The sequence below is a fragment of the Mixophyes fleayi genome, chromosome 1 (assembly GCF_038048845.1).
Source record: "Mixophyes fleayi isolate aMixFle1 chromosome 1, aMixFle1.hap1, whole genome shotgun sequence".
In the NCBI taxonomy this organism is placed as follows: domain Eukaryota; kingdom Metazoa; phylum Chordata; class Amphibia; order Anura; family Limnodynastidae; genus Mixophyes; species Mixophyes fleayi.
Window position 1 is genome coordinate 16241972 of NC_134402.1, and position 24254 is coordinate 16266225.

General features: G+C 44.6%; 1 protein-coding gene across 1 annotated transcript in view; it reads left to right on the forward strand.

Annotated features, from left to right (window-relative positions):
• The window catches only part of ATRN (attractin), a 119044-nt gene that overhangs the window by 66771 nt on the left and 28019 nt on the right, over positions 1–24254 (forward strand). The window contains exons 25-26 of the mRNA XM_075189814.1: positions 5269–5330; positions 5515–5593. Coding sequence (XP_075045915.1) covers positions 5269–5330; positions 5515–5593 — 141 coding nt within the window. The remainder of the gene's footprint in view (positions 1–5268; positions 5331–5514; positions 5594–24254) is intronic.

Consider the following 24254-nt stretch of genomic DNA (forward strand, 5'->3'; position numbering starts at 1 on the left):
AGTTTTATGGTTACACGGGTAGAAGCGGAAATGCTGAACCAGGATTCTGCTTCCATAATCATTCATCGCGTTGTGCTTTGAACCGTGAAGGTAGACACGTTCCTGGGCACCTAGGGACCATTGGTGGCGAACGTTCAGGAGCAATCTGCCCGATGTCCTCCCGATAAGGACAACCATATTATTCCTCAGCTTTATACCTCTTACCACAACCTTTATAAAGCCCATACCTCTTGCTTGGTTTGCCCACAGCTCCAGTATAAAGACCGGTGTAAAGGACTTTGTTTCAATAAACAAATAACACCCGAGTGTAAGAAAAATTTGGACTCCAAACCCTTTGTTGCACCGTCTTGTAAATCATTCTGCAGAGAGAGGAAGATTATCTTTCAATCTCCAGTTTTATTTGTTATATGTTGGGATACACCAGGACCTGCAGAGACGCGAGAGATTTTATTCTACGATTAAAGTGTGGCCTGAGCTAGTATTCAGGAAAATATAACCTACCAATCAGGTGACATCACTGAATCCTTAGTGCAGTGGTTCAAAGGTGTGTGCCACGGCAGGGCCAGTGGTAAGCATGGTGGTTACCTTGCTTACAGCTTGACTTAAGGGAACATTTGGGATCCACTGCCTTAGTGAATTAACACAAAAATGGCTGCCTCCGCTTCATAGGCAAACCGAGGGGGAGGGGGGGGGGGTTCCTAGTACATGGAAAACCCCCTCCAAGCCTGAGGCACTGTATAATTGAGGTGGCTGGACCCTGCTCCAGCTTCACATGGCTCTGCTTGAAAAGGGAGAGCTGTGTGCACCTAACAGTAGTCCACGCAGCATTGCCCATGTATAATATGGGGATAGGAAGAGTTGGAGAGCAGCCAAGCACTGTCTAATATTATAGCCACGCCCCCATGCATGCTGGTCACGCCCATTGGCGGCGTGGTGTGGAAACCCCCCTCTACAAATCCTGCGTTTGCCCCTGCGCTTTGTGTGTAGGGAAAGAAACACTTTAAACCTTTCTCCACGGTGTTGTTTGCTGGTCTCCAGTCCACTATGCCAATATTTGCATTAAAGACTAGTTTTGACCTTGTTGTTTCAGAAGTGTCCTCGGGTAGACTGTGTTCTGTAACACGGCTATAAGGGGCATATTCAATTAGCTTTCCTGTCCACGATTACGCGCGGCTGCGTGTTTAAAGTGAAATTATGGTATCGCAGCCCTATGGAGTGCGCACGGAAATCCGCAATGTTGCGGTTTCAGGACCCGTGCGGCCGAGTGTAATCGCGGACAGGAAAGCTGATTGTATATGCCCCTAAAAGTTATGTTTATTTAACCGTTCGGTCACCCAGCTGTTTAACAAACACGTGAGCTCAACTAGGCAGTGACAAATAATTGCGTTGGGTTTTGGCGGAAGACAATGTAAAATACAGTACACAGAGGAGTCTGTAATTATGTAAAGAGAAAATGCTTTTTTGTGTTCATTTAATAGCATTAACTCGTTCACAGATTGGCGACATCGTCAAGAGCATAAATGCTGCTTGCAATTTGTATGCCAGCCTTCCCCACGCTGTCCTCCCGGAGACAGACAAAGGGGGCTTTGTGGTCCTGTTGGACTGTGAACCCATTCTGGTACAAGGATTAGTGATCACCTAGCAACGGGATCCTCGCTCTCCTTCCCTGGCCTGGTCCGGTGCCAGGATTTTACTTATGGTCTCACGTGTATTATACACACAGCCCCTCGCTCTGTGTCCCTCTATTCTGTCTGCTGCTCTCCGTGTATTGTATTTATTTCTACTTAATGATTCCAGATTGATCACATCGGAGATGTTTTGTCATCTTCCTAGAGTTTTAGTTTCTGCTGCTTTTTCTTATGTTGTTAATGGTGCAGTGAGTGCTGCTTTGTCATATGCCGTTTACCACGTTTACCGCCAAGAATGCCGCTGGTCACTGTAGTCACTTTTCCCCCAAATCTGTGGTCTGCTCGTTTGTACCCGTCTGAGACTGGTCTAGAAGAGAGAATGCACAATGACGTTTCATGACGGTTATTGAAAGTTAAACAGACTTTATGGTGTTACACGTCGCCTCGTTCTTCGCGCGCTTCCTGCGCTCCGTCGTAAGTGCTGCAGATTGCTCGATGGAGACTTTCAGAATAGCGTCTAACAATGGTGCGCACTGTACATTATATGTCTCTCTTGTGTGTGTTATATGTACTTTGCACCTTTTTTTCCCCAGAGTTACCTGAATTGATAATAACAAACATATGTTTCATTTAATAAGTATGTGGGTCCAGCTATTACAGCCAGTAGTCTCTATTTAGTGTGAACACCGGGGATGGGGCTCTATTTGCTTCTTCAGCTGTTTTTGAGCATTGTCAGCTCAGTTGGGGGTTTGTGATGGACACTCGTAATGGATTCTTGGTGGGATTAAAGTCAGGATTAGGCCGCTCAGGGATTTCTGTTTGTTTGTGTTTCAGTCTGCTTTAGATCATTGTCACTTCCGCCCCAGTCTGAGCCTATAGGCAACAGGGTGACTGGTTTTGTGTAGACTTTATCTGTAATGTGCTGTATTCATGTTCTCCTGGATCTTTAGATGATTCAGTCCCTGCCACCCGTAGTATGACACCTAATGGTGGGGCTGGTGGGCATAAAGGTCCCCTTTATTCTGACCAGACCACAGGACTTTCTACCACATCTCTGCAGTATCTTCCAGGTGACTATTTACACACACACTTTGCAGTGTTATTCCCAGCTGTGGCCTCTTCCTTGTGATCCTCCCATGTAGAATGTTCTATGGCATCTACTGATTTCTGTAGCTCATTCAATGTCACTTTTGGCCTTGCAGGAACTTCCTCTATAAAGGGACCTTCTTATCCAGCAACATCAGTTTGGATGGGAGCTACACTTAAGTTTATAAGTTGTTCATAACGTATGTGGGGAGGAATTGGAATACTTATTCCAAGTTATTCAAGGTTTATGGACCTGTGTCAAAAACAGATCCCACTAAAATCATCATCATCACCATTTATTTATATAGCGCCACTGATTCCGCAGCGCTGTACAGAGAACTCACTCACATCAGTCCCTGCCCCATTGGAGCTTACAGTCTAAATTCCCTAACACACACACAGACAGACACAGACTAGGGTCAATTTTGATAGCAGCCAATTAACCTACCAGTATGTTTATGGAGTGTGGGAGGAAACCGGAGCACCCAGAGGAAACCCACGCAAACACGGGGAGAACATACAAACTCCACACAGATAAGCCCATGGTCGGGAATTGAACTCATGACCCCGGTGCTGTGAGGCAGAAGTGCTAACCACGTAGCCACCGAAAATCTATTTAATATTCAGAGGCAGCAAAATGTGGACCGTGTAGAGGTGTCCAATACCTTTTGGTGTGTGTGTCTGGGGGGGCTTCTTCTCTGTCTGCAGTAGTTGTGGCATTATATGGTTTTGTGGACTTTACAAACATATCTCGGAAAGTAAATATATTTTCTATGACATGAAAATGTGCGATCCACAGTGCAGCGGGGGCTAATATCTGCCTCTGCCTATCGGGGGCGCTGTTAATTACTGCCATGTCTTTTCCTGGAAGCGATACTAATTTGCCAGTGTTGTATTGCTCAGTGAGCTGGCAGGTTGTACTCCGATCAGATATAGATGGTTTATACCACAACTTGCCCATCACTGGGAGCGTTTCGATGACAGCTAGAATCTGATTGGTTGCTGTGGGCAAGACCTCCACTTTTCCTATTTAGCAGGTTATAATCTCCTCCTCGTGCTTTTACTGTGTAGGTATAAGAAGCAGGTGAACGCAGGGTTTCTGGGGGTGATATGAGCGCAGAATCAGCCGGTGCGCCACTACAGTGAGTTACGTGTCATACTCCTCTCGCTACGACATTGAGTTACTTCTTGGCGATCTTGTGGCCTCCACCGTGGCTTGAGACACATCATTATAACCAATTGGGAGACTTTGTCCTTTTTCCCTCCCTCTTTCCCTGGTCGCCTCTCGTAGGCCCTAATGTCTGAGCAGTACATACAATGTCTTGGAGTCTGCTGTATATGATGCTTTACTCACCATAAATGAAGTGTGGAACGGGGTCTGAAGCTGTGAATGTAGTGGGTTGCTGATAACACCCAAGTTGTCTACGATGGCACAAGGACATCGGAGAAGTACAGAGCCCCCTCTTTTTAACAGGCTGGCACTGGTGCTGTACGTAACATTATATAGAGGGAGCAATGTATGTACATATATAATATTGTGTGCATGTCTGCAGATCGTGTGACGGGTGTATTTTGTTGGTCTTTAATAGTATTTTTTTTTTTTTTTAATTCTTTTAAAGTGTGTGTCTTGTGAGCTACAAAATATGGTAATATGTATTACACCACAAACGCCTTTTATACCATAAATTCACAATTTGACAATAGATAACAATCGGACGCTTCATCCATGTTGTGGTGTCGGAGGGCTCCCTAGTACTGAGCTAGCAGTGGGTGCCCCAGAGGACTGTCTGACAGTCAGTGCTCAGTCTGTACCAGGATTTAGTGCAATATTGATTTACGTGATCACCGAGTGTCATATTTACATGTGTTCTGACAAAATGTGTTACACAAGTCAGCTGGTCCACAGGAGCCCTTTGTTCTATGACTCGTTTAGAGAATGCAGATGGAGCAGACTTTGTTACACTGCTTGGCACAATAAGCTCTTCCTCAGCCCCTTCTCTCTGTGCTGCCTTTCACTGGCTCCCCTTCCCCTACAGAATCCTCTTTAAACTCCTCACCCTCACCTACAAGCCCCTCTCCACTCCACTGGGTCTTGTGGCTGAGTACCCCGGGTGGTGATTTTGGGGTCTTGTCGCTATCAAGAAGCCTAAGGGGCAATTTAGTGGCACCTTTTATGGGACATATGTGCGGACAATTATGTCCGATGTACTCGGTGCTTACGATTTTGCCGGGCACATTAGATATAGTTTTTGCTGCTGTCATAAACCTAGATCCTTTGAACCGTGTCTTGCATGCTAAGTATTCACGTCTAAGCTACATGTTATTTGCCATAACGCACGTCCGATATATAATTTTCACGACACACAGAGAGAAAAATAAATAAATACTGGGAGCACGTTCTATTTTTGCTGTAACAATGCTGCACACTTATATAACATATTATATGGCACATTTTTCTATGGTTTATTCATCTGCTACATCTGTACACAGAACTGATTTATTAGTTACTGCTTTGTGCTTAGGGTTTATTCATTGTGCGTTCCTTGTCTTCCAGATCGCCTTTTCTCAGCACAGCAACTTTATGGACTTAGTACAGTTCTTTGTCACATTCTTCAGGTACGTTAGTTGTCTCCTCACCATTTATAGCCGTGATTACATGTACAGAACTTATGGACTTTTTTTTTCTTTACTTTCGACCATTTGCTGCCCTCTTGTGGTTACATATAAGTACTGAAATACTGGTAATTGTGAATTGGGCAATGTGTTTTTATTATTAACGTGGTTTTATTTGGCTTTGCAGTTGTTTCCTCTCTTTGCTTCTTGTCGCTGCCGTGGTCTGGAAAATTAAACAGAGTTGTTGGGCTTCAAGGAGGAGAGAGGTAAGTCCCGTTTCGTTGTTTAAGTGACCAACGTACATCACTTAGCCTCAGTTCAGTATATATACAATGTTTTTCATCTTGGAGGATACCAAATAAAATCACTACTTTGCATTAATCACGCCTATAAAAGTGCATTTAAAGTTTTGGGTGTCTTGATCTGTCAGACAAGGGGAATGTTTAACTAACAATTTGATTATTCACGTGCAGCATTTTGACGTGTGGATAACCATGCTGCTCGACACACTTATGTATGAACCAAAGTTTATATCCGACTATATCTAGTTGTCGTGGAACAAGATTATATCGTTTATAAAAAAAAATTCTAAATATGTTAGCTTTGTTTGTTGAAAAAAGTTCTTCTGCAGCAGTTCCTGGCTGATTTTTCTTAGTTTTATGAATGTATGAAAATGTTGTATGGTGGTATAGACATGAGAGCCTGTGGGCTGCACAAGGCTGTTTATGGGAGGTAAATCGTAACTATTGCTTAATTTCATAAATAATATTGATGTCAAGTCCTTGCTAAGGATCTTTTCATCGTATTTTTTTATATACTTTTTTTAATGAAAGGTGTGGGGGGCTTCTTATTCCACCATGTGTATAGTCAACTTTTAAGTGGGTGTGGTGAGAATCAAGCTGTAGCCAATCAGAGAATTACTGATACAATTTATACACCTCATTATTCTGCCTCCACAATTACTGGTGTCTGATTGTGTCTCCTCTCTCACCAGCAACGACCTAGTTGGTGTTATGAAGCTGTGTTTGTGTCTGTTTGTTTATAGCAAAGGCTGAGTTTAATACTTTTACATATGTAATATTAAATAATGGCCAAATTTACTTGTTTTTTATTTACTATTTGTTTTTGTTTTTATAGTATAATGTTTTTGTGTTTTTTTCTAAGGCATTTAGTAACTTTAACAAATCTATATGTAAATGTTTCCAGGTATTGACAGAAGATATTTGTCTTTTATTATTAGAGCTGCCATCTAGATGAGTGCAAGCTCTGTTCAGATATGTTTAGTATCAAAATCCCCCCTGCAGTGTCCATCCATAGATCTATACGCAGGAGATCTCACAGGGAAACATCTTTACAGCCGTATATAAGTATCTTTAGTACTGAGGGTGGATTTAGGGGTTTTAATTGGGATAATTATTTGCATGAGGCCAATTAGGTTTGTTGTAGACTTAATTGACCACAAATTGTATCCAAAACAGACCACCAATTCTGACGTGTCCGTCGAGACTGATGAAATCCGGGTGAATGATGACCGTGTGTGACCATGTAACATAATTTGGGAATGATAAGGATGACTTATGAGTTGTGTAGCGGCCTGCAGTCCTCAGAGATGTGTGCGCGTGCTTTGTATAGGTTTTTTAGCTAACGGTCATGTTTTATGTCCCACAACCTCACGTTCTCTCTCTCCTCCTCCGCTAAAGCCGTTTTATGCTCCTGCATTGTCGGCAGCGATTCCCCCGGCCATCGGTAACCTCACCAGCTGTCACTGCCTGATGTACAGGTCATGTAATACCCTGGGTATTGTATCTGTAAGACTGTGACCGTGCATGTAGAGAGGTAATTACACAGAGCCCTATTCCCAGACACACACAGTGACCTCCTCCGCTCACTCCTGCGTTTCTCAGGACATCTCTGAGCAGAGGAGATATTTCCGCTCACGGGTTGCCTGTGCTGGTTATGTACGTGTTTGATGTGTGGTGTATTTCTGTATTTTCATTGTCCGCAGCATTCTGCGCAGCTGTGCAATATAGTAAAAGGGTAATAACTTGGTAACATTACTAGAAGATTCTATACATTGATACATCAGGTGAAAGAACTGTCTTGCCCCCGGAGCTTACAGTCATTTAGATTTTCTTAAGTTGCTGCTCCCTGAAATTGTCCAGGTAGAAACAGTCACAGAATATTATGTTATTCTTTGCTTCTAGTTATAGAACTGTATAGTGTAGTTTATATATGTTTACTATATCTTGCTGTCTTGGGATTGTTTGCAGCCACAGCCTTAACCAACCAGCTAGTTACCCACAGCCTCAACCAACCAGCTAGTTACCCACAGCCTCAACCAACCAGCTAGTTACCCACAGCCTCAACCAACCAGCTAGCTACCCACAGCCTCAACCAACCAGCTAGTTACCCACAGCCTCAACCAACCAGCTAGCTACCCACAGCCTCAACCAACCAGCTAGCTACCCACAGCCTCAACCAACCAGCTAGTTACCCACAGCCTTAACCAACCAGCTAGTTACCCACAGCCTCAACCAACCAGCTAGTTACCCACAGCCTTAACCACCCAGCTAGTTACCCCCAGCCTCAACCAACCAGCTAGTTACCCACAGCCTTAACCAACCAGCTAGTTACCCACAGCCTTAACCAACCAGCTAGTTACCCACAGCCTTAACCACCCAGCTAGTTACCCACAGCCTTAACCAACCAGCTAGTTACCCACAGCCTTAACCACCCAGCTAGTTACCCACAGCCTTAACCACCCAGCTAGTTACCCACAGCCTCAACCAACCAGCTAGTTACCCACAGCCTCAACCAACCAGCTAGTTACCCACAGCCTTAACCACCCAGCTAGTTACCCACAGCCTTAACCACCCAGCTAGTTACCCACAGCCTTAACCACCCAGCTAGTTACCCACAGCCTTAACCACCCAGCTAGTTACCCACAGCCTTAACCAACCAGCTAGTTACCCACAGCCTTAACCAACCAGCTAGTTACCCACAGCCTTAACCACCCAGCTAGTTACCCACAGCCTTAACCAACCAGCTAGTTACCCACAGCCTCAACCAACCAGCTAGTTACCCACAGCCTTAACCAACCAGCTAGTTACCCACAGCCTTAACCAACCAGCTAGTTACCCACAGCCTTAACCAACCAGCTAGTTACCCACAGCCTTAACCAACCAGCTAGTTACCCACAGCCTTAACCAACCAGCTAGTTACCCACAGCCTTAACCAACCAGCTAGTTACCCACAGCCTCAACCAACCAGCTAGTTACCCACAGCCTTAACCAACCAGCTAGTTACCCACAGCCTCAACCACCCAGCTAGCTACCCACAGCCTTAACCAACCAGCTAGTTACCCACAGCCTCAACCAACCAGCTAGTTACCCACAGCCTTAACCAACCAGCTAGTTACCCACAGCCTCAACCACCCAGCTAGTTACCCACAGCCTCAACAAAAACTACTATTGCTGGGCATATTATCTAATATCTCCTACAGGAAGAGGATGAGGCTGTATAACAGCCGAATGTTACTTTGGTATTTTCCTGTCCCTGCCCAGCGCTGTATATTGCTGTACTGCAGGTCTGTGTAACAAGCCGAGCGGCTGTCGATGTCTCTTACCTGAAATACTATTCACAGTCCCCCGGGTTCCTCCTCTGCATTGCTGTTAACCCTCTCGCTCCCAACACATCATGCGCACAGTAAGACTTGAAGGGTTTTCATAAGGTCGCACCTGCAAGCTCAATACGTTACCATAAAAAAAATTGTTTCATTTGTCAGGCAGTTGTAGCGGAAAAAGCTAGGGAAACGCTTGGATGCAGCATTCGCGTGGGTGCGGCATGTGGGGGAGAGCGCGTGGGTGCGGCACGTGGGGGGCAGAGCGCATGGTTGCGGCACGTGGGGGGCAGAGCGCATGGTTGCGGCACGTGGGGGGCAGAGCGCGTGGTTGCGGCACGTGGGGGGCAGAGCGCATGGTTGCGGCACGTGGGGGGCAGAGCGCATGGTTGCGGCACGTGGGGGGCAGAGCGCATGGTTGCGGCACGTGGGGGGCAGAGCGCATGGTTGCGGCACGTGGGGGGCAGAGCGCGTGGGTGCGGCACGTGGGGGTCAGAGCGCGTGGGTGCGGCACGTGGGGGGCAGAGCGCGTGGGTGCGACACGTGAGTGGGGGGCAGAACACGTGGGGGGCAGAACGCGTGGGTGCGGCATGTGGGGGGCAGAGCGCGTGGGTGCAGCATTTCGAAGTCCATGTAAACCGCTGAGAACATGTCACACTCTGCAATCAAACTGTTCAAATGAATTTTTAAACGCCAACAATTTTCCAGGTTCAAAAACACGAGGAGACAATCTCCTTAGTAACACAAGTGTGTGTTTTGTTTTAGAGTTAGGAGCGAATCAAAAATAATGCTGATTTACACCTGGACAAAGCGTTCTGCAATCTAAAGGGTGCAAATACTTTTATTTTAACTTTTTGCATGCAGGACAATACTGTCTGCTCTTACATGTAGCACAAACACACAGGTTTATTTCTACACTGACTGAGAGTTCAGCTCCTCTCCAAACTCTATATCTGTCCGCACATTCAACATGGTTCTGCCTATGTGCAGATTTGCTCCATCCTATGCGTTGGTTACTCTCTATGAAGCCCGTAGAGCTCCACACAATCCAGAGCTCCTGAGCAGCAGCTTTAAAATAAAGTCTACAGCTGACGCTGCGCTGGTAATATATTACAGCAGTTACTGTTAGACGTTATCTTCTGGGGAGCATTCAGGAGTATCTGTCCCTCAATCACGGACACCGTCAGCTTCCAGCCATAGCGAAACGCGCTGAAACCACCAGACCCTTCCACGTAATTGTAGACTGGTGACGGCCTAGTCAGAGGGCTTTCCATGGAACCAGTTCTGCTGACCTACTGGTGTGAGGTCCATGGACTGTCTCCTGTCCCTGTATACCCACAACTGTTGATTTTTTGGCTGGACATATGCCGAGGTCACGTGACAATGACAAGACATGACCTGAAGCTCTCAATGAAGGAGACTAGTAATGGTGGGATCGTAATAATGTGTGAAGAGAATAAGAGATTCTATCTCTGGTTCCAGACGTCTGGCTTTAGATTGACCAGGTCTCTTGCTCCTCAGTCCGTGTCACGGCAGACAGACGTGCCATCTAATCCATGCATTAGTCGTACCAGTTTATAGCCTATGACAGTGAGCTGTCGGGAGAACCACTCTCTGATCGCAGTGTCCTGCTCCTTATTCTGCTGCAACCTTATTATTATTATTATTATTATTATTATTTATTTATAAGGCGCCACAAGGCATCCGCAGCGCCGTACAGAGACAAACAAAATCACAATACAATGGGAGACAGCACAGTACAGTAAACACAGCAACTCAGTACGCTCAATGCACAGCTAGAGAGGGCGGGGAAGGGGGAGACCCCCAGGGGGGAGGAGGGAGCGAGAGTGGACGTGGGGTGGAGGACCCTCGAGGAGGAGGGCTAAGTAGCTGGAGAGCAGAGTTAGAAGTGGTGGAAACAGGAGGAGAGATGGCCCTGCTCAGAGGAGCGTACAATCTAAGGGGAGGGGTGGACAGACAGAGAGACGCAGGGGAGAGAGGGAGAGTAGGGGGACAGAGGCAGAAGATAAGGTAGGAAGTTAAGTGGGAGACAGAAAGGCTTTAAGAAAAAGGTGGGTTTTTAGGGCCCGTTTGAAGCTGGACAGATTAGGGGAAGTTCTGATGGAGGGAGGGAGCTTGTTCCAGTGGAGGGGGGCAGCGCGGGCGAAGTTTTGGATACGCGCGTGGGAGGAGGTTATAAGGGGGGAAGAGAGGCGACGGTCAGAGGCAGAACGGAGAGGGCGGGATGGAGCATGAATAGCTCCTATGTTTCTGCACCGTTACATACACTTCCAGTTTAGTTCTGTAACGGAGAAGCACCAAGTTATCCATCATTTTATGATTAAGGTCCTGACTCCTCAGGTGCCTTTGGGTGTTCTCTCGATACAAAGATTTAAGTGGCCATTATGGTGCAAGAAATTTGTCATGCTGACCTTGACTGTACGCAGTCCTTGTCCTGGGGCACCTCAATCACTTGTCACATCCCCCAACCCTTACTGCAATGTCCGCTCTATCCTTTTATAACACCCAGTGTTTCTTATGTATATCACCGCATCAAGACTTTATATCTTTAGAAAGAGAGCTCAGCTTTGTGTTTGCAAAGCCTGAATTTAGCGTGGACACCAAGATGCAGTATTCTTGAGAATGCAGCCTATCCATCCATTGGGCGTTAGTGACCTCACCGAGGCACGAGGCATTGATTGATAGCCCTGAATATTGGTCCGGCCCACAGTATCGCTGTGTAGGTTACAGGTCCACTAATGCTTTATTGAATTGTATGTCTGCGTCTGCTGGTGAGCTCTCTCCCCGGCCTGCCCTGATGAATGATCTCAGGAATCTTTACTGTACGCTGGCAATTATTAGGATTTATTTAAAGGTGCCTGGGCCATTCAATGTCTTTTTATGGCTGTCGTATTAAGTGCCACATTTCATAATGTTTCCCTATTTTCCCTCCTATAATTCAGTGTAATAAGCTGCTTAATTGTGGCTGTTAATGACTTACTGTGTTACGCCGACTTAATCATCCATTAATAATTCACAGTGTTTCAGTAACAGACTGGTGAAAGACTATAACTTGAGCCAGAGTCAGGATGTAGTGTTATAAAGAGGGCATGAATTATAGATTGAGTAGTCCCATAACGCACTTTAATCAATAGCGCTCCCAATAAAACGTCGGCGAGTTTCTGTTTTAGCTTCTTGGTTTTTTTTTTTTGGGTTTTTCTTTTTATTGTTATAGATTTTGTTTTGAAACAATAAAAAGGAGAACTTCAGTCTGCTTAAAAGAGTTTTTGATTGTGTTGATTTACAATTTCTCAATGTGTCTGTGTCTGGTATCATGTAAACATTTGTTATGGTCCTCAATATAAAATATATATTAGTGGACATTTATAATATGTAATATAAAGTGGTAACACACTCGCCTCTACATTATATCGGTCTCCATTGTTGTCCTCTTCTTTCGCCTCCGCTGGTGGAGCGAGATTTATGAAATGCACAGATGAGGACTTAGTAGAATTATCACAGATAAGTGACGCTGGGGGGTGGAAGTTAAGCAATGGGAGTTTTGTGGTAGATCAGGGTGTTTCACAGGGGGGTCAGCGAAATAATCTTCCAGTTTCAATTTTGCTTCAACAATTCTTACTGTATCTGAACATTGCGCGTTTCGCAAAATGTATTGCCTATTAAATAGATGTGGGATGTCAATAAATTCTCCAGTTTGGGAGTGGTTAGAATTCCGGGACGGAGAATAAATGATGGGGGTTATTCTGCCCTCTGAACACTTAAGGTTTGTTGTATATAATGGTTGTTGAGGTTGTGTATGCGACAGTTATAACTGGGCCCGAGATTATCGATGAGGATTCTTATGATCCCTACTTAGAGGATAAGTCCTCCTATTCTGGAAATTTTTTAAGGTACGTTTGAATATGGTCTGAGCTCCTTATTGTATTGAGTTCTCATGTTCTGCTCACCCGTTTTGAAGTGGACATAGGTGAAGCAAACCTGGAACGTTCGCAGCAGCAGCACAGACTCTTTCAGGAGAAGAGCCTGCTGGAATGTGATCCATAGACTAACGTGATTAGGTCAATGAGGACAGAGGGAGGGACAGTGACATGATGTGAGGAGGGGAATGGAGGCAGCAGGAAGCCACAGACTGAGAGTTATATAGTGGAAGGAGCAGGGTCCCCCCAGCAGCACAGAGTATATCAGGAGATGAGTGATGTGTTAGTGAGGACAGGGCTGTATGTGACAGGGCAGTGACATGATGTGAGGAGGGGAATGGAGGCAGCAGGAAGCAGTGACAGGGGCAGTGACATGATGTGATATAGATATATATATATAGATATATATATATATATATATATATATATATATATATATATATATAGTGTAGCTCTATTCAGCAGTTATAGTATGGTAACCCCTGTGGCCACTAGAGACGCTGTTACACTAAACTCTGTGGCTGGTGTTTGATGGACACCCATGAAAATGAGGATATTCTGAGACATTACACTATGTGCAGATTGATCTATGCCCGTATGGTTTACTACATCTTTCTAGGAATTGAAACGCTGTTTAATAGGCTACTTCTATACGTTTTCCAGAGAGAGGTTAGAATATTGTTAGATATCCCGGTGTATGTATTCCCCACAGTTGCCTGTTAGACTTACTGGGGGGTATTCAATTGACCGCAAGATTTTTTTTTTTTTCTTTCCTTCCCCTCAGCAAAAGAAAAAAAAAAAAAAAAAAAATCACACGCGGGTTTTTAACTGCTATAGTGACGGTTTTTAGTTAACGCAGTGTTGAAACTCGTGCAATTCAATTTAAAAAGAGGGAACGCTGCCCCGCGTGTTAATCATTGGTGTTTGCGAGTTTTAAGGGGAGTGAAGGGGAGGGTTTAACATGGTCATGTGTAAAAGAAAAAAAAGGATTTGCATACATTAGTTTGCATTACACAACAATTTTATTTGATAATATCTACATTACAGTAATTTCTTTTAGCATATTTTTTTATTTCACTATTTTTGACTATAGAATCATCTATACCATGTCAAAACACATTAGTACATACATATTTGTACCAAAAACATACATAAATATATTTAATTATTGATTGCTATTTTTTTTTTTTCATAATTTTTTCACAAGAATACACTTTTACATGTTAGGCATTACTGATAAACGTAAGTCTATCTTTTTTTTTTTTTTTTCATTCCATGATTTCAAATAGTTTTCTTAGGTTTTTTATTTTTAGCACACCCCAAAGAGGTGCGAGATAAAACAGCATATTGGCCTGTTTAACGCGCCGCGTTAAAAAACAATTGAATAGCTTGTAACGCGGCTGCCTCTCGCACACCCTATACTTTCCATAGACCTTCTACTGGAGCGCGAGAGGACCGTATCATGAAAAAAAACAGAGCGTTAAAAATGGAATTGAATCGCGGGTAAAGCTAACCTGCTCGAAAATGATAAAAAAAAAACAACGTTAAAATGACAACGCGGTGTTGAAAAATTTAATTAATTACAACACTGGGCTGCATATCATGTCTAATATCCCCGCTCTGAATAGATGACTGTGACTGGATACCATCATATATCGCCACTTACAGATATTTAATGTGAAAGGAAACATCCCATATTCACCCTGCACCTTAAATAGCGGCCGCCTGCTTTTACTAAATGGCCCCTCGCCCCGTGTGATAAATGATATCTCTGCACGGTGCACTTACACTCCAGGGGAAGCAATTACTGGCTGTAATTTACTTGTACTCTGTGTTGGTGTTTAGGATATGACATGTAGACCTCTCCTCGGTTCCAGAACAGAGAGCGTGACGTTGTTACAGCGGCAGCTAATTGATGCCTCTACTTCAATGTAATGCTTCAATACGTGACAGTACACAATGATCAAACTGATCCATGTCCTCACACAGTGGAGGCAGCCATGTTGTAGACTGAAGCATTATGCAGCCTATCAGTCACCAGGAGATCGGGTTATTCCTCTGTGAGCTCACTAGTTCCTTGTGAGATGTTTCAGCCCACTAGTCCTTAAAATGCGTCTGTCATCGTGAATTATTTTCTGATTCGCTAGGATGTCAGGTCCCAGCTATCACATAGGCAGTTTTGAAATTGTTTATCTTAATTGAATCCATGTCTTGTTGGAATCGCTCTTCTGACATTGTCCTCTGGATATTGTAGGACATATAATGGACATTATATTGTTACTTGGTGGGAGTGTAAGTGGCTCTACAATAACTCTGTGGGAAGCTCACCGCCGTTTAGAAATTCCTTACATCAGGCCTGGGGAACCTGGGGCTCTTCACTTGCGGTGTAGCTACAAGTCCCAGCATGCTCTCTCAGATAAGAGCTTGCTGGGAATAACACTAATTGCACAAAATGCCAATATTTATTGGGGGTAGGGGGTTGTAGTAATACGGGGGATCTGGTGCACACCAGAATCCCATATCAAGTAATGGGCAATCCATGACCTGGGAGTCTTATAACCCTGATACCAGGATATTGCTCTATACTGGTTGTGTGGGTCCACGATGGAGCCGCATTAATACATCTGAAAAATAAAGAATAAGAATTCACTGAGGAATTGTGTACGGGATAATGACGTATTGTGGTCGTGGGTCCAATTCCAACCAGGGCGTTATCTGTGCGGCATTTCATCCAATGTCTGAAATGATACCGGTAAGGTAGGGTAATGTCTGTGTATATTTGTCTGGTACAGGGGCTGGTACTACTGTGAATGATGAAAGCATTGTCTGTAAAGCTCACAGTAATGTGCTGGCACTGTATAAAGGTTAATAAATAAGTATTTCACATCACTGCATAAGCTGATGGGAAGCGGTGGGGGCTCCGAGCTGGGGAAGGGGTCCTGAAATAACATCACAAAGTCTGCAGTTCTACCCCAGGGCAGAATGGTTCTACCTCCGTGTGTGGCAGGATGTGTGCTGGTGTAGGGGCATTGGATCTCTGCAGAATGCCCCCTCCTGCACACAGCTCATCCGTTCACGTTCCTAAATCTTCCCAAAGTCACATTCAAGTCCCCGCTGTACCGAGGGGTCCCGCCCCGGCAGTGGCTGACAAATGCCACACTGAGCCCGCAGCAAAGTCAAGACATTTAGCAAGTTTCAAAGTAAAATGTCACTTGTGCTAAACTACCCAGTGGCACAATATCCACAGCGGAAAACAAAAGGAGTTTATTGAACATCACGGCGAGAGCCGGCTCCCTGTTCTCCTCTGGTCTCCGAGGTGCTTCTGGGATATCGGTGCCTCTTAGGGATGATCTCTACGTACAGTTTGCTGCCTGAGACCTTTAAACTGTTATAGGAAACATGTATGTTTACAGGTGGAGGTAGAAACAGTTGTAGTTTAATAATAGCAGGAGAGCCATAGGATACCTCAGAAAAAAAGTAGAACTAAAAGTCCCAGCATTCCCTGCCAGCTATCGGCTGGCAAAGCATGCTGGGACTTGTAGTTTCACAGCGCCTGGAGAGCTACAGGTTGTCCAGGCCTGATGTAAGGTTCTGTAAATCACGGGGAGCAGCACCCTGGTACTTTGGGAACACCCTATGAGGGGAGATTATGCTGCAGATTTTCTTCCTCTAGTAACAGTGAATGTTCTGTAAGTTGGATATGACCATGTATCTGTGATGGACGTACCCTGGCGCGTTGACCAGTAGAGGCACGTATGTGAGAATATTACATGTACCTGGTTTTCTACCCTAAATTACATTTATGCTCGTCTGCACGACTGGCCCAGGACTTTAAACCTGTTGTGCCAAACACCTGTGCCACAAACTCCACTGTCTCATGGGTAGGTAGGGGAGCTGCTGGGTACAGCAGTCTGACACAGAGATGCCAACTCCTCAGTGTTCTGGAATCAGGTCTACGTTAGAATCGGGTAGTGATTTCTGGTGAGAGATTGTCCGTTATATAGAGGTAGGTGGTACCTAGAAGTTGGCAGCCTACAACCAAATTCTGCTTCTAGCTGCTGGATGATGCCGCTGACTGACAGGTGACGGCAGATATTGGCATGAAGTTGCATGAGTGTAATTTGGAGTCTGGTTGTCTCGGGGGGAGGGGTGGATAGAATTTGGGGGTAAGCGGTACCTTATTGTGTATATTGGATCTTTTACAGCTGGAGCTACAATCTTGGCATCTATGAGACCTGTCAGAAATAATGATATATTGCCTGACTGGTACGTAGTGTCACCTGTACAACAACTGTAAGGGCCCAGTCCTTGTGGTGTAATTATTCTTGGACATTTATACAAAACAATCAGACCGTTGTCAGCGCTTGTCTTAATTATTGCACATTGGGTGTCATATTGTTATGTGAAGGCTGGATGGATTGGTTGCACCCCTCTCCTCTGTATGTCACTGGTCCATCAGACTCCCCCACAGTCACACTGCCAGAGAACTCATGGATTCTGTACCTTGTGTATAATAACCTCTTCCTTTGTCCACAGCTGACTGCTACCTCCCCCTCGTCTTTCTTTCTTTCCTTTGTATCTGCGGTAACAATACATAAGATGTTGTGTCCATGTTTCCAGGGGATGGAGAGAGAGCGGTATCCTTAATCAAAGCCTGGTGTTTGCTGCCGTCATTGCAATACATTCACGAAACCCATACATGCTGGAATTTATTCTGCCGGTTTTGAATTAATATTTTTTTTTAAGTTACTAATCATATTGTTTCTCATTTCGGGGAAGTAAAGAAAGACCTCTTTACATTTTCTGTACAGAAGTATGTACTGTAATCCAGTCACTAGATGGCAGTGTTGATCCGTGGATGTCCGTAAGCGAAGCAGAAATTGAATAGTGTATTAGCTGGTTGGTTTGTCTAAGTACTTTTGTATTAGTTTGCAGAAGGTTATATTAATAAGCATGCGTATATGTAAGTGTGGGTTTAGAGAAGTCTGTTCAGATGCATGTCATTGACCAGAAAAGCCCTGCGCTGAGTTTATGCAATGTCTGTTACAGAATAGACACTGAATTACATATATTTCCTACCTGTCCACATGAAAATGTTATTATTAAAGAGACAGTCATTGTGTGTAATATAAATGCCGGACTATCCTTCAGCATTTATGTAGTGTTGTCTTAGAGAGACGGCCATGCTTGCTGTAAATGTCTTTGCAAAGTAGTAATGTGTCTAAAGTGATGTCATTGAGAGGTGAGACTTGTAGTACACTCACCAGCGTTACAATTCTCGTGCTGTTTAATTGATGCCTTTTGTGCTCTTCTGCAAGGTCCTGGTTTATGATGTGTTGTCCTCTCTTCTCTCTCTCCCCTCCAGCTTGATTTAACAGACTACGGCATTGTCAGGGCAGGCAGCCTTAGTGACAGATGTAGAGTCATAATCAGCCGTTCTCTTAGACCTCTGGTGACGCTCGTCATTCTCCTGCCGTGCCTTAGGTATGGAGGAGATTGGAGTTTACACTTTCAGAAGCCGTCATAACTCATTTCTGATTCTTAATAAAGTTTTGAAGCATTAGAGTACGTTAGCCCGTTGGAAGTAAGGCCAGGCTGTAAATCAGTTTGGCTTCGGGAGTGAGGATACAGAGACCTGGTCTGACCGATCGGCGTGATATGAGCGTTGTATCACAGTACATCATGTGCTAGTTACAGGGGGACAAAGGTCAACACTGTATATGTTTAGTGTGCTCCAAAATCCTGGTACAGCTGATTGGCTGAATACAGGTTCTTATTAGACTCCAGTCTTTCTCTTTCATATCCAGTTTAAATGCATGTCTCCTACAGTAAGAGAAAACATGTATTGTGCTACCTCTCCTTGTTGTGTGTGGCTGGCGTCGCCCCACTGAGTGTGCCTCTACCCGCGGCGGCTCTTGGCCTCTACCCGCGGCGGCTCTTGGCCTCTACCTGCGGCGGCTCTTGGCCTCTACCCCACTAGCATTGTCCAAGCTTCAGGAAGCACCGATAGGCTAATCAAGCTGTGACTGCCACTCTATAGCAGACAGCGGGGGACAAGACTAGCTCAGCAGATGCTTACACCCTTGGCGCTGCAGGCTTCTCAGGAGCCATGTTGTTAATGGGTTGTTCTTTTAGTCCTTTCTCATGTACAGCGATGCTGTAGACAACCTGTGGCTCTAAAGATATTGTTGAACTGCAGCTTAGAACATGGCTTCGTTGTCATGGCATGCTGGAGTTTGTAGTTACACAGCACCTGAAGAGCCACAGCTACTTCTCTTCTAGAGTAACTACTTACTGCTTTAAACAAGTTGACTGTATGAACTTTATTTTGTATAGATGTCCCTTTAACACCACAGTCTTCCAGCATCAGTGTGACCGGAGCCTCACATAACTATTCTTGTGCTGCTGGGGGACCCTGCTCCTTCCACTGTATAACTCTCAGTCTGTGGCTTCCTGCTGCCTCCATTCCCCTCCTCACATCATGTCACTGCCCCTGTCACTTGCAGCCCTGTCCTCACTAACACATCATTCATCTCCTGATATACTCTGTGCTGCTGGGGGACCCTGCTCCTTCCACTATATAACTGTCAGTATGTGGCTTCCTGCTGCCTCCATTCCCCTCCTCACATCATGTCACTGCCCCTGTCACATGCAGCCCTGTCCTCACTAACACATCACTCATCTCCTGACATACTTTGTGCTTCTGTGAGCATTCTTAACTTCAAAACTGGGGTAGCACATACATGAGAGGAAGAATGACTACAGTAAGGTGCTGTGACACGAATCAAACATACAAAGGTTTTGAACGACTGAGGACAATGCAGTACAATTTTTACTCGACTGTTAGAGACCTCTCAATGTAAGCGACTTTTATTACATTTTGTAGCAGAGTACATGAAGTCCAGCCAATCTGTTCCCTAGAACTAGCTATGCCTCAGTGGTATCACTAGTACTCTCCGCACACTGTCCCTGGTACTCTCCTCCGCTTTGATTTTTAGCAGTGCTCCTCGCAGTGACTAAGGGAAACCTTTTCCCAAAACAGCTGCAGTTATTTCTATTCCCTTCCTTGTATACCCCACTGTCAGGTCATTGTTGTTCTCATCTGATATATTAGTCTCCCCTTTTTTATGCAAAATAAGCTTTTTAAAGTACCGGTGTCTTCCTGTACATCATGACTGTTCCCTCTCACCCTGTTTCCTGTATCTTATTTCCCAGCCCCCTCTGCTTATTTTGTTGTCTGTTTCCGTCAGTCAGACCATGATTAAAAGTATTTCTGGTAGGATGGAGTGATTTATCGTCCAGTCCGTCCTGCCTTGAAAGGGTTTTTAATTTGAAGTGAAGACATGTAAGTGGCAATTTGCGCTCTTCACCATATAACTTTCAGCTATTGTGTAAGTAACTGATTGATTTATCAAACGGCTTCGGCACTCTAAGTCTAATGCAATCACCGGCATCCTTTATCCTGTCAGCGGCTCACGGCTGATCGCTCCCAGCCCTGGTACGGAAACGCAGCCACAGGCTAAGTAGGCGGAAGGTGCCGAATCCAGGACAACGTTGATACGTTTTTAGTTAAGTCTACTAGACCTGCAATTTAATCACTAGAAGACTTTATTATTCTGTTTAGCGCCACGCAGTGAGATCCGCAGCCAGTCAGGGTCTCTGTGTTGCTGATTTGTGACGTCTGTACTAGGACTGTAAACGGTGATGTCCGGCAATGTCTGAGCAGCAAAGTGTGGACGTCTGGCGTGAGATTGTTTATGGCCGTGTAGTGTTCATCCCCTCAAAGGCACTATTGTTGTTATACTGACTTGGGCAGAATGTCATCATTCCATTTGTAACAGGTCTGAACGTTGTTTTGTGTTTTATAATATAAACTACTGCCCGCAGGAAGAGCGGAGGGGTCCGATGTGGAAATAAAATTCCATGTAACACCCATCAATTAAGAGAAGTAATATTCATGGTGTTATTGTGGTGTATGGACATGTCCCTTGTTCAGTGCTGAACATGTAACTGATGGCATTTGACAAAGAGTCTCCGAGACTACATTCATCTCAGTGGTTTATACTCTGTGTTTTCCATATTTTTCCTTCCATGTGATAAAATAAGGGTTTTACATACAGTGTTATTATCGCTTTATTCTCAGAAGTGATCTATGTTTATCCTTTGTGTATTTAAGTTCCTTAATATCTAGGGGTGTTTTATGGCTGTGGGATGTTTTTAATGCCCCCAAGTGAGCTCCATTTAGTCCCTGTGCAATTTACTGTTTGTTTTGTTTTATATCTTCTCCTTTCTTACCATTCGCTCTCTCCCAGGATCCTTTGAGTCCGGTTTAGAGCAGGGAGATCCCACGGCCAGGAAACGCCCCCCTAGTTCTTTCACCCATATTTTCACAGTGTCCTTAAAGCTTCCCCATCTCTGCTAGAATGTTTAGTAGTTAATTATTTGTCTCTGTTTTCTATCATTGCTTTGACTTAAAGCAGAACTGACATGTGTAACATGTGGAATATTCATGAGTGTTAATAAGGGATGAGCCCATTTTCTGGCATCCTCAGTAACACCCTGTGACATCATCAGACTGTCAGCTCTCAGTACATTGGCTTGAAATGATCACATGATCTTAGTGTCACAGGAGTGTGCACCAACAGCTTATGGCAATTGTCCCACAAGGATGGAGGACCACATAGATCTATTCTCTCAGTTATGGCCTGTTAATCATTGTACATTAGGCTTTTACACAGAATGCACTATTCGTGTTGGATTAGTTTTAGTACATGATAATTTAATTGTCTTTAGCTGATATACATGGGCCTTCTTACTAGTTGTAGCGTTACGTTTGTTTGACGAAATTAACCCAGAGACCCCCCCCCCCCCCCCCACTGCCGTGAGCAGACTCATAATGTCCTGTAATTCTCCCAACGCCTGATCCTCAGGCTGCAAATTGCTATAATGGAAGTTTGCAAAAATAAAATGTGTTTCTGCAGCTATTAGTGTGAGGAACCCTCCAAAATGTCAAATCATTTCACCTTTTCTTCCTTTATTAAATGTGACAGGTGGTTCCCATTTAAATTGTGCATTGAACAAACCTTCATGATCACCCCGCTGCCAGTTTTGTTGGGCGCTGTGAACATGATGTATTGAGGGGAGCGATGGCAGACAGGTTAAGTGTATGCTATACATGACAAATGAAATGTCAGAGATGCACAGATCAGGCAGAACTGGACGTGGTAAATGTCAGTGATGTTCTTCAATGTGATTCTTGTTGGCAGTTTATGAAGTTAGATGCCGTGTGATAGATATGTCACATACATGCTTATTGTATAGAATGATGTACTCATTAGGACCCAGGGGAGACGTGCACTTACTGAGGTCCATGGTAATTATTAATTTATTTATATATCGCCAACATAATCTGTAGCACTTTATAATTGGGACCAAACAGTAATAAAACAATACTGGGTAATACAGACAGACGTAGGAGGGACTTGCTCGCAAGCTTACAATCTATGGGGCAATAGGAGTGGGGGCAGCATGGTGGCTCAGTGGTTAGCACTTCCGCCTTACATCGCTGGGGTCATGAGTTCAATTCCCGACCATGGCCTTATCTGTGTGGAGTTTGTATGTTCTCCCTGTGTTTGTGTGGGTTTCCTCCGGGTGCTACAGTTCCCCCTCCAAAAACACACTAATAGGTTAATTGCCTGCTTTCAAAAATTGACCCTAGTCTGTCTCTGGCTCTGGCTCTGTCTCTGGCTCTGGCTCTGGCTCTGGCTCTGGCTCTGGCTCTGTCTCTGTCTCTGGCTCTGGCTCTGGCTCTGGCTCTGTCTCTGTCTGTGTGTGTATGTTAGGGAATTTAGACTGTAAGCCCCAATGGGTCAGGGACTGATGTGAATGAGTTCTCTGTACAGCGCTGTGGAATCAGTGGCGCTATATAAATAAATGATGATGACAAGTGCTACATATTGCAGATTGGTCCAGCCAGAATGCAAAAGTAAAGAACTACCTAGTGGGCTGTATGATCCAGTCACACATCAACGTTCTCCCCAGCACCTACTTCCCGGGTGCTCCACCCGGCTGATTTTACTTGTCACCCGGGTCTTGGAGCCCAAGAGAGTCCTAATATAATAGAATAAACCATGTGTGCACTACAGCCAGCAGTGTGTGTTAGACCACTGACCACCAGTCTGACCAGTCCTGGCAGCTGGGGGTTATAACCTCCAACATTTTTCAATATTGCTGCAAAGTATTACACTGCCCCCACCCGGCTGCTGCTTAATGCCACCCGGCTGGCAACCTTTCCGTTGGAGAACACTGCGCAGCAATGTTAGTCAGGGGGGTGTATGAAAGGAGAAACATAAGTTATGTGTGAACTGTGTAGATGGCCGGTAATCAGGCAGAATATCCTACGGAGGTTTGTTAGAGGGTCCGGGAGTTTGATAAGCTTGCGTAAAGCTTTCAGGGAATGATTCCTCATAATTAATAGGGGAAGGTCTTATTGTACAAGGGAAGGAATTCCAGAGTGGAAAATAGTCCTATATTAGAGAATGGGAACAGATAATGAGAGGTGCAGGATGGAGGGATTGATTTGGGAGATATTGGGAAACATTTGTGAAGTTTGGTTAATGACTTCATATGTTGGTAGAAGTATTTTATATTTGATTTGGTAAAATACGGGCGACCAATTTTTTTTGACTGAGAGCGGATCTATACGTTATGTACTGTAATCCCTGCATTATATTATATATGTTATATAATGTCTAATACAATGGTGTGTACAGTATGTAGTATGCACTGCACCCCCCCATTATACTATATGTACCCGTTATACCTGGTGTTCATGTATCAGTGAGGGAACTATCTGGCTGTGATATACAGGTAAATGTATATATTTCATAGGCAGCACGGTGGCTCAGTGGTTAGCACTTCTGCCTCACAGCACTGGGGTCACGAGCTTGATTCCCGACCATGCCCTTATCTGTGTGGAGTTTGTATGTTCACCCGTGTTTGTGTGGGTTTCCTCCCAAAAAGATACTGGTAGGTTAGTTAATTGGCCAAGTAAATTTAAAAAAAATTGCCCATATCCTGTCTGAAAAAGTCACTATTTCCATATGTGTTTTTACACTTAAAGATTTAGAAATCAGTTGTCCAAATTGTTGTTGTTCTCATCCTTTACATTACTGTAGGGGGCTGTGGAGGTCGAGGTGAGCGCGTTACCAGGACATTGTGCTCTCTCCCCGCGCAGTGATTAGACACTTGTGTGCTCGCTGCAGGGGACAATTACTGCACAAACAGCCTCCAATCACCTCCACAAGTGGCCTTTTACCAGCGTTCAGCTGCTGTTCTCCAAACTATTACTTATGTGAAGTGCTCCGATGC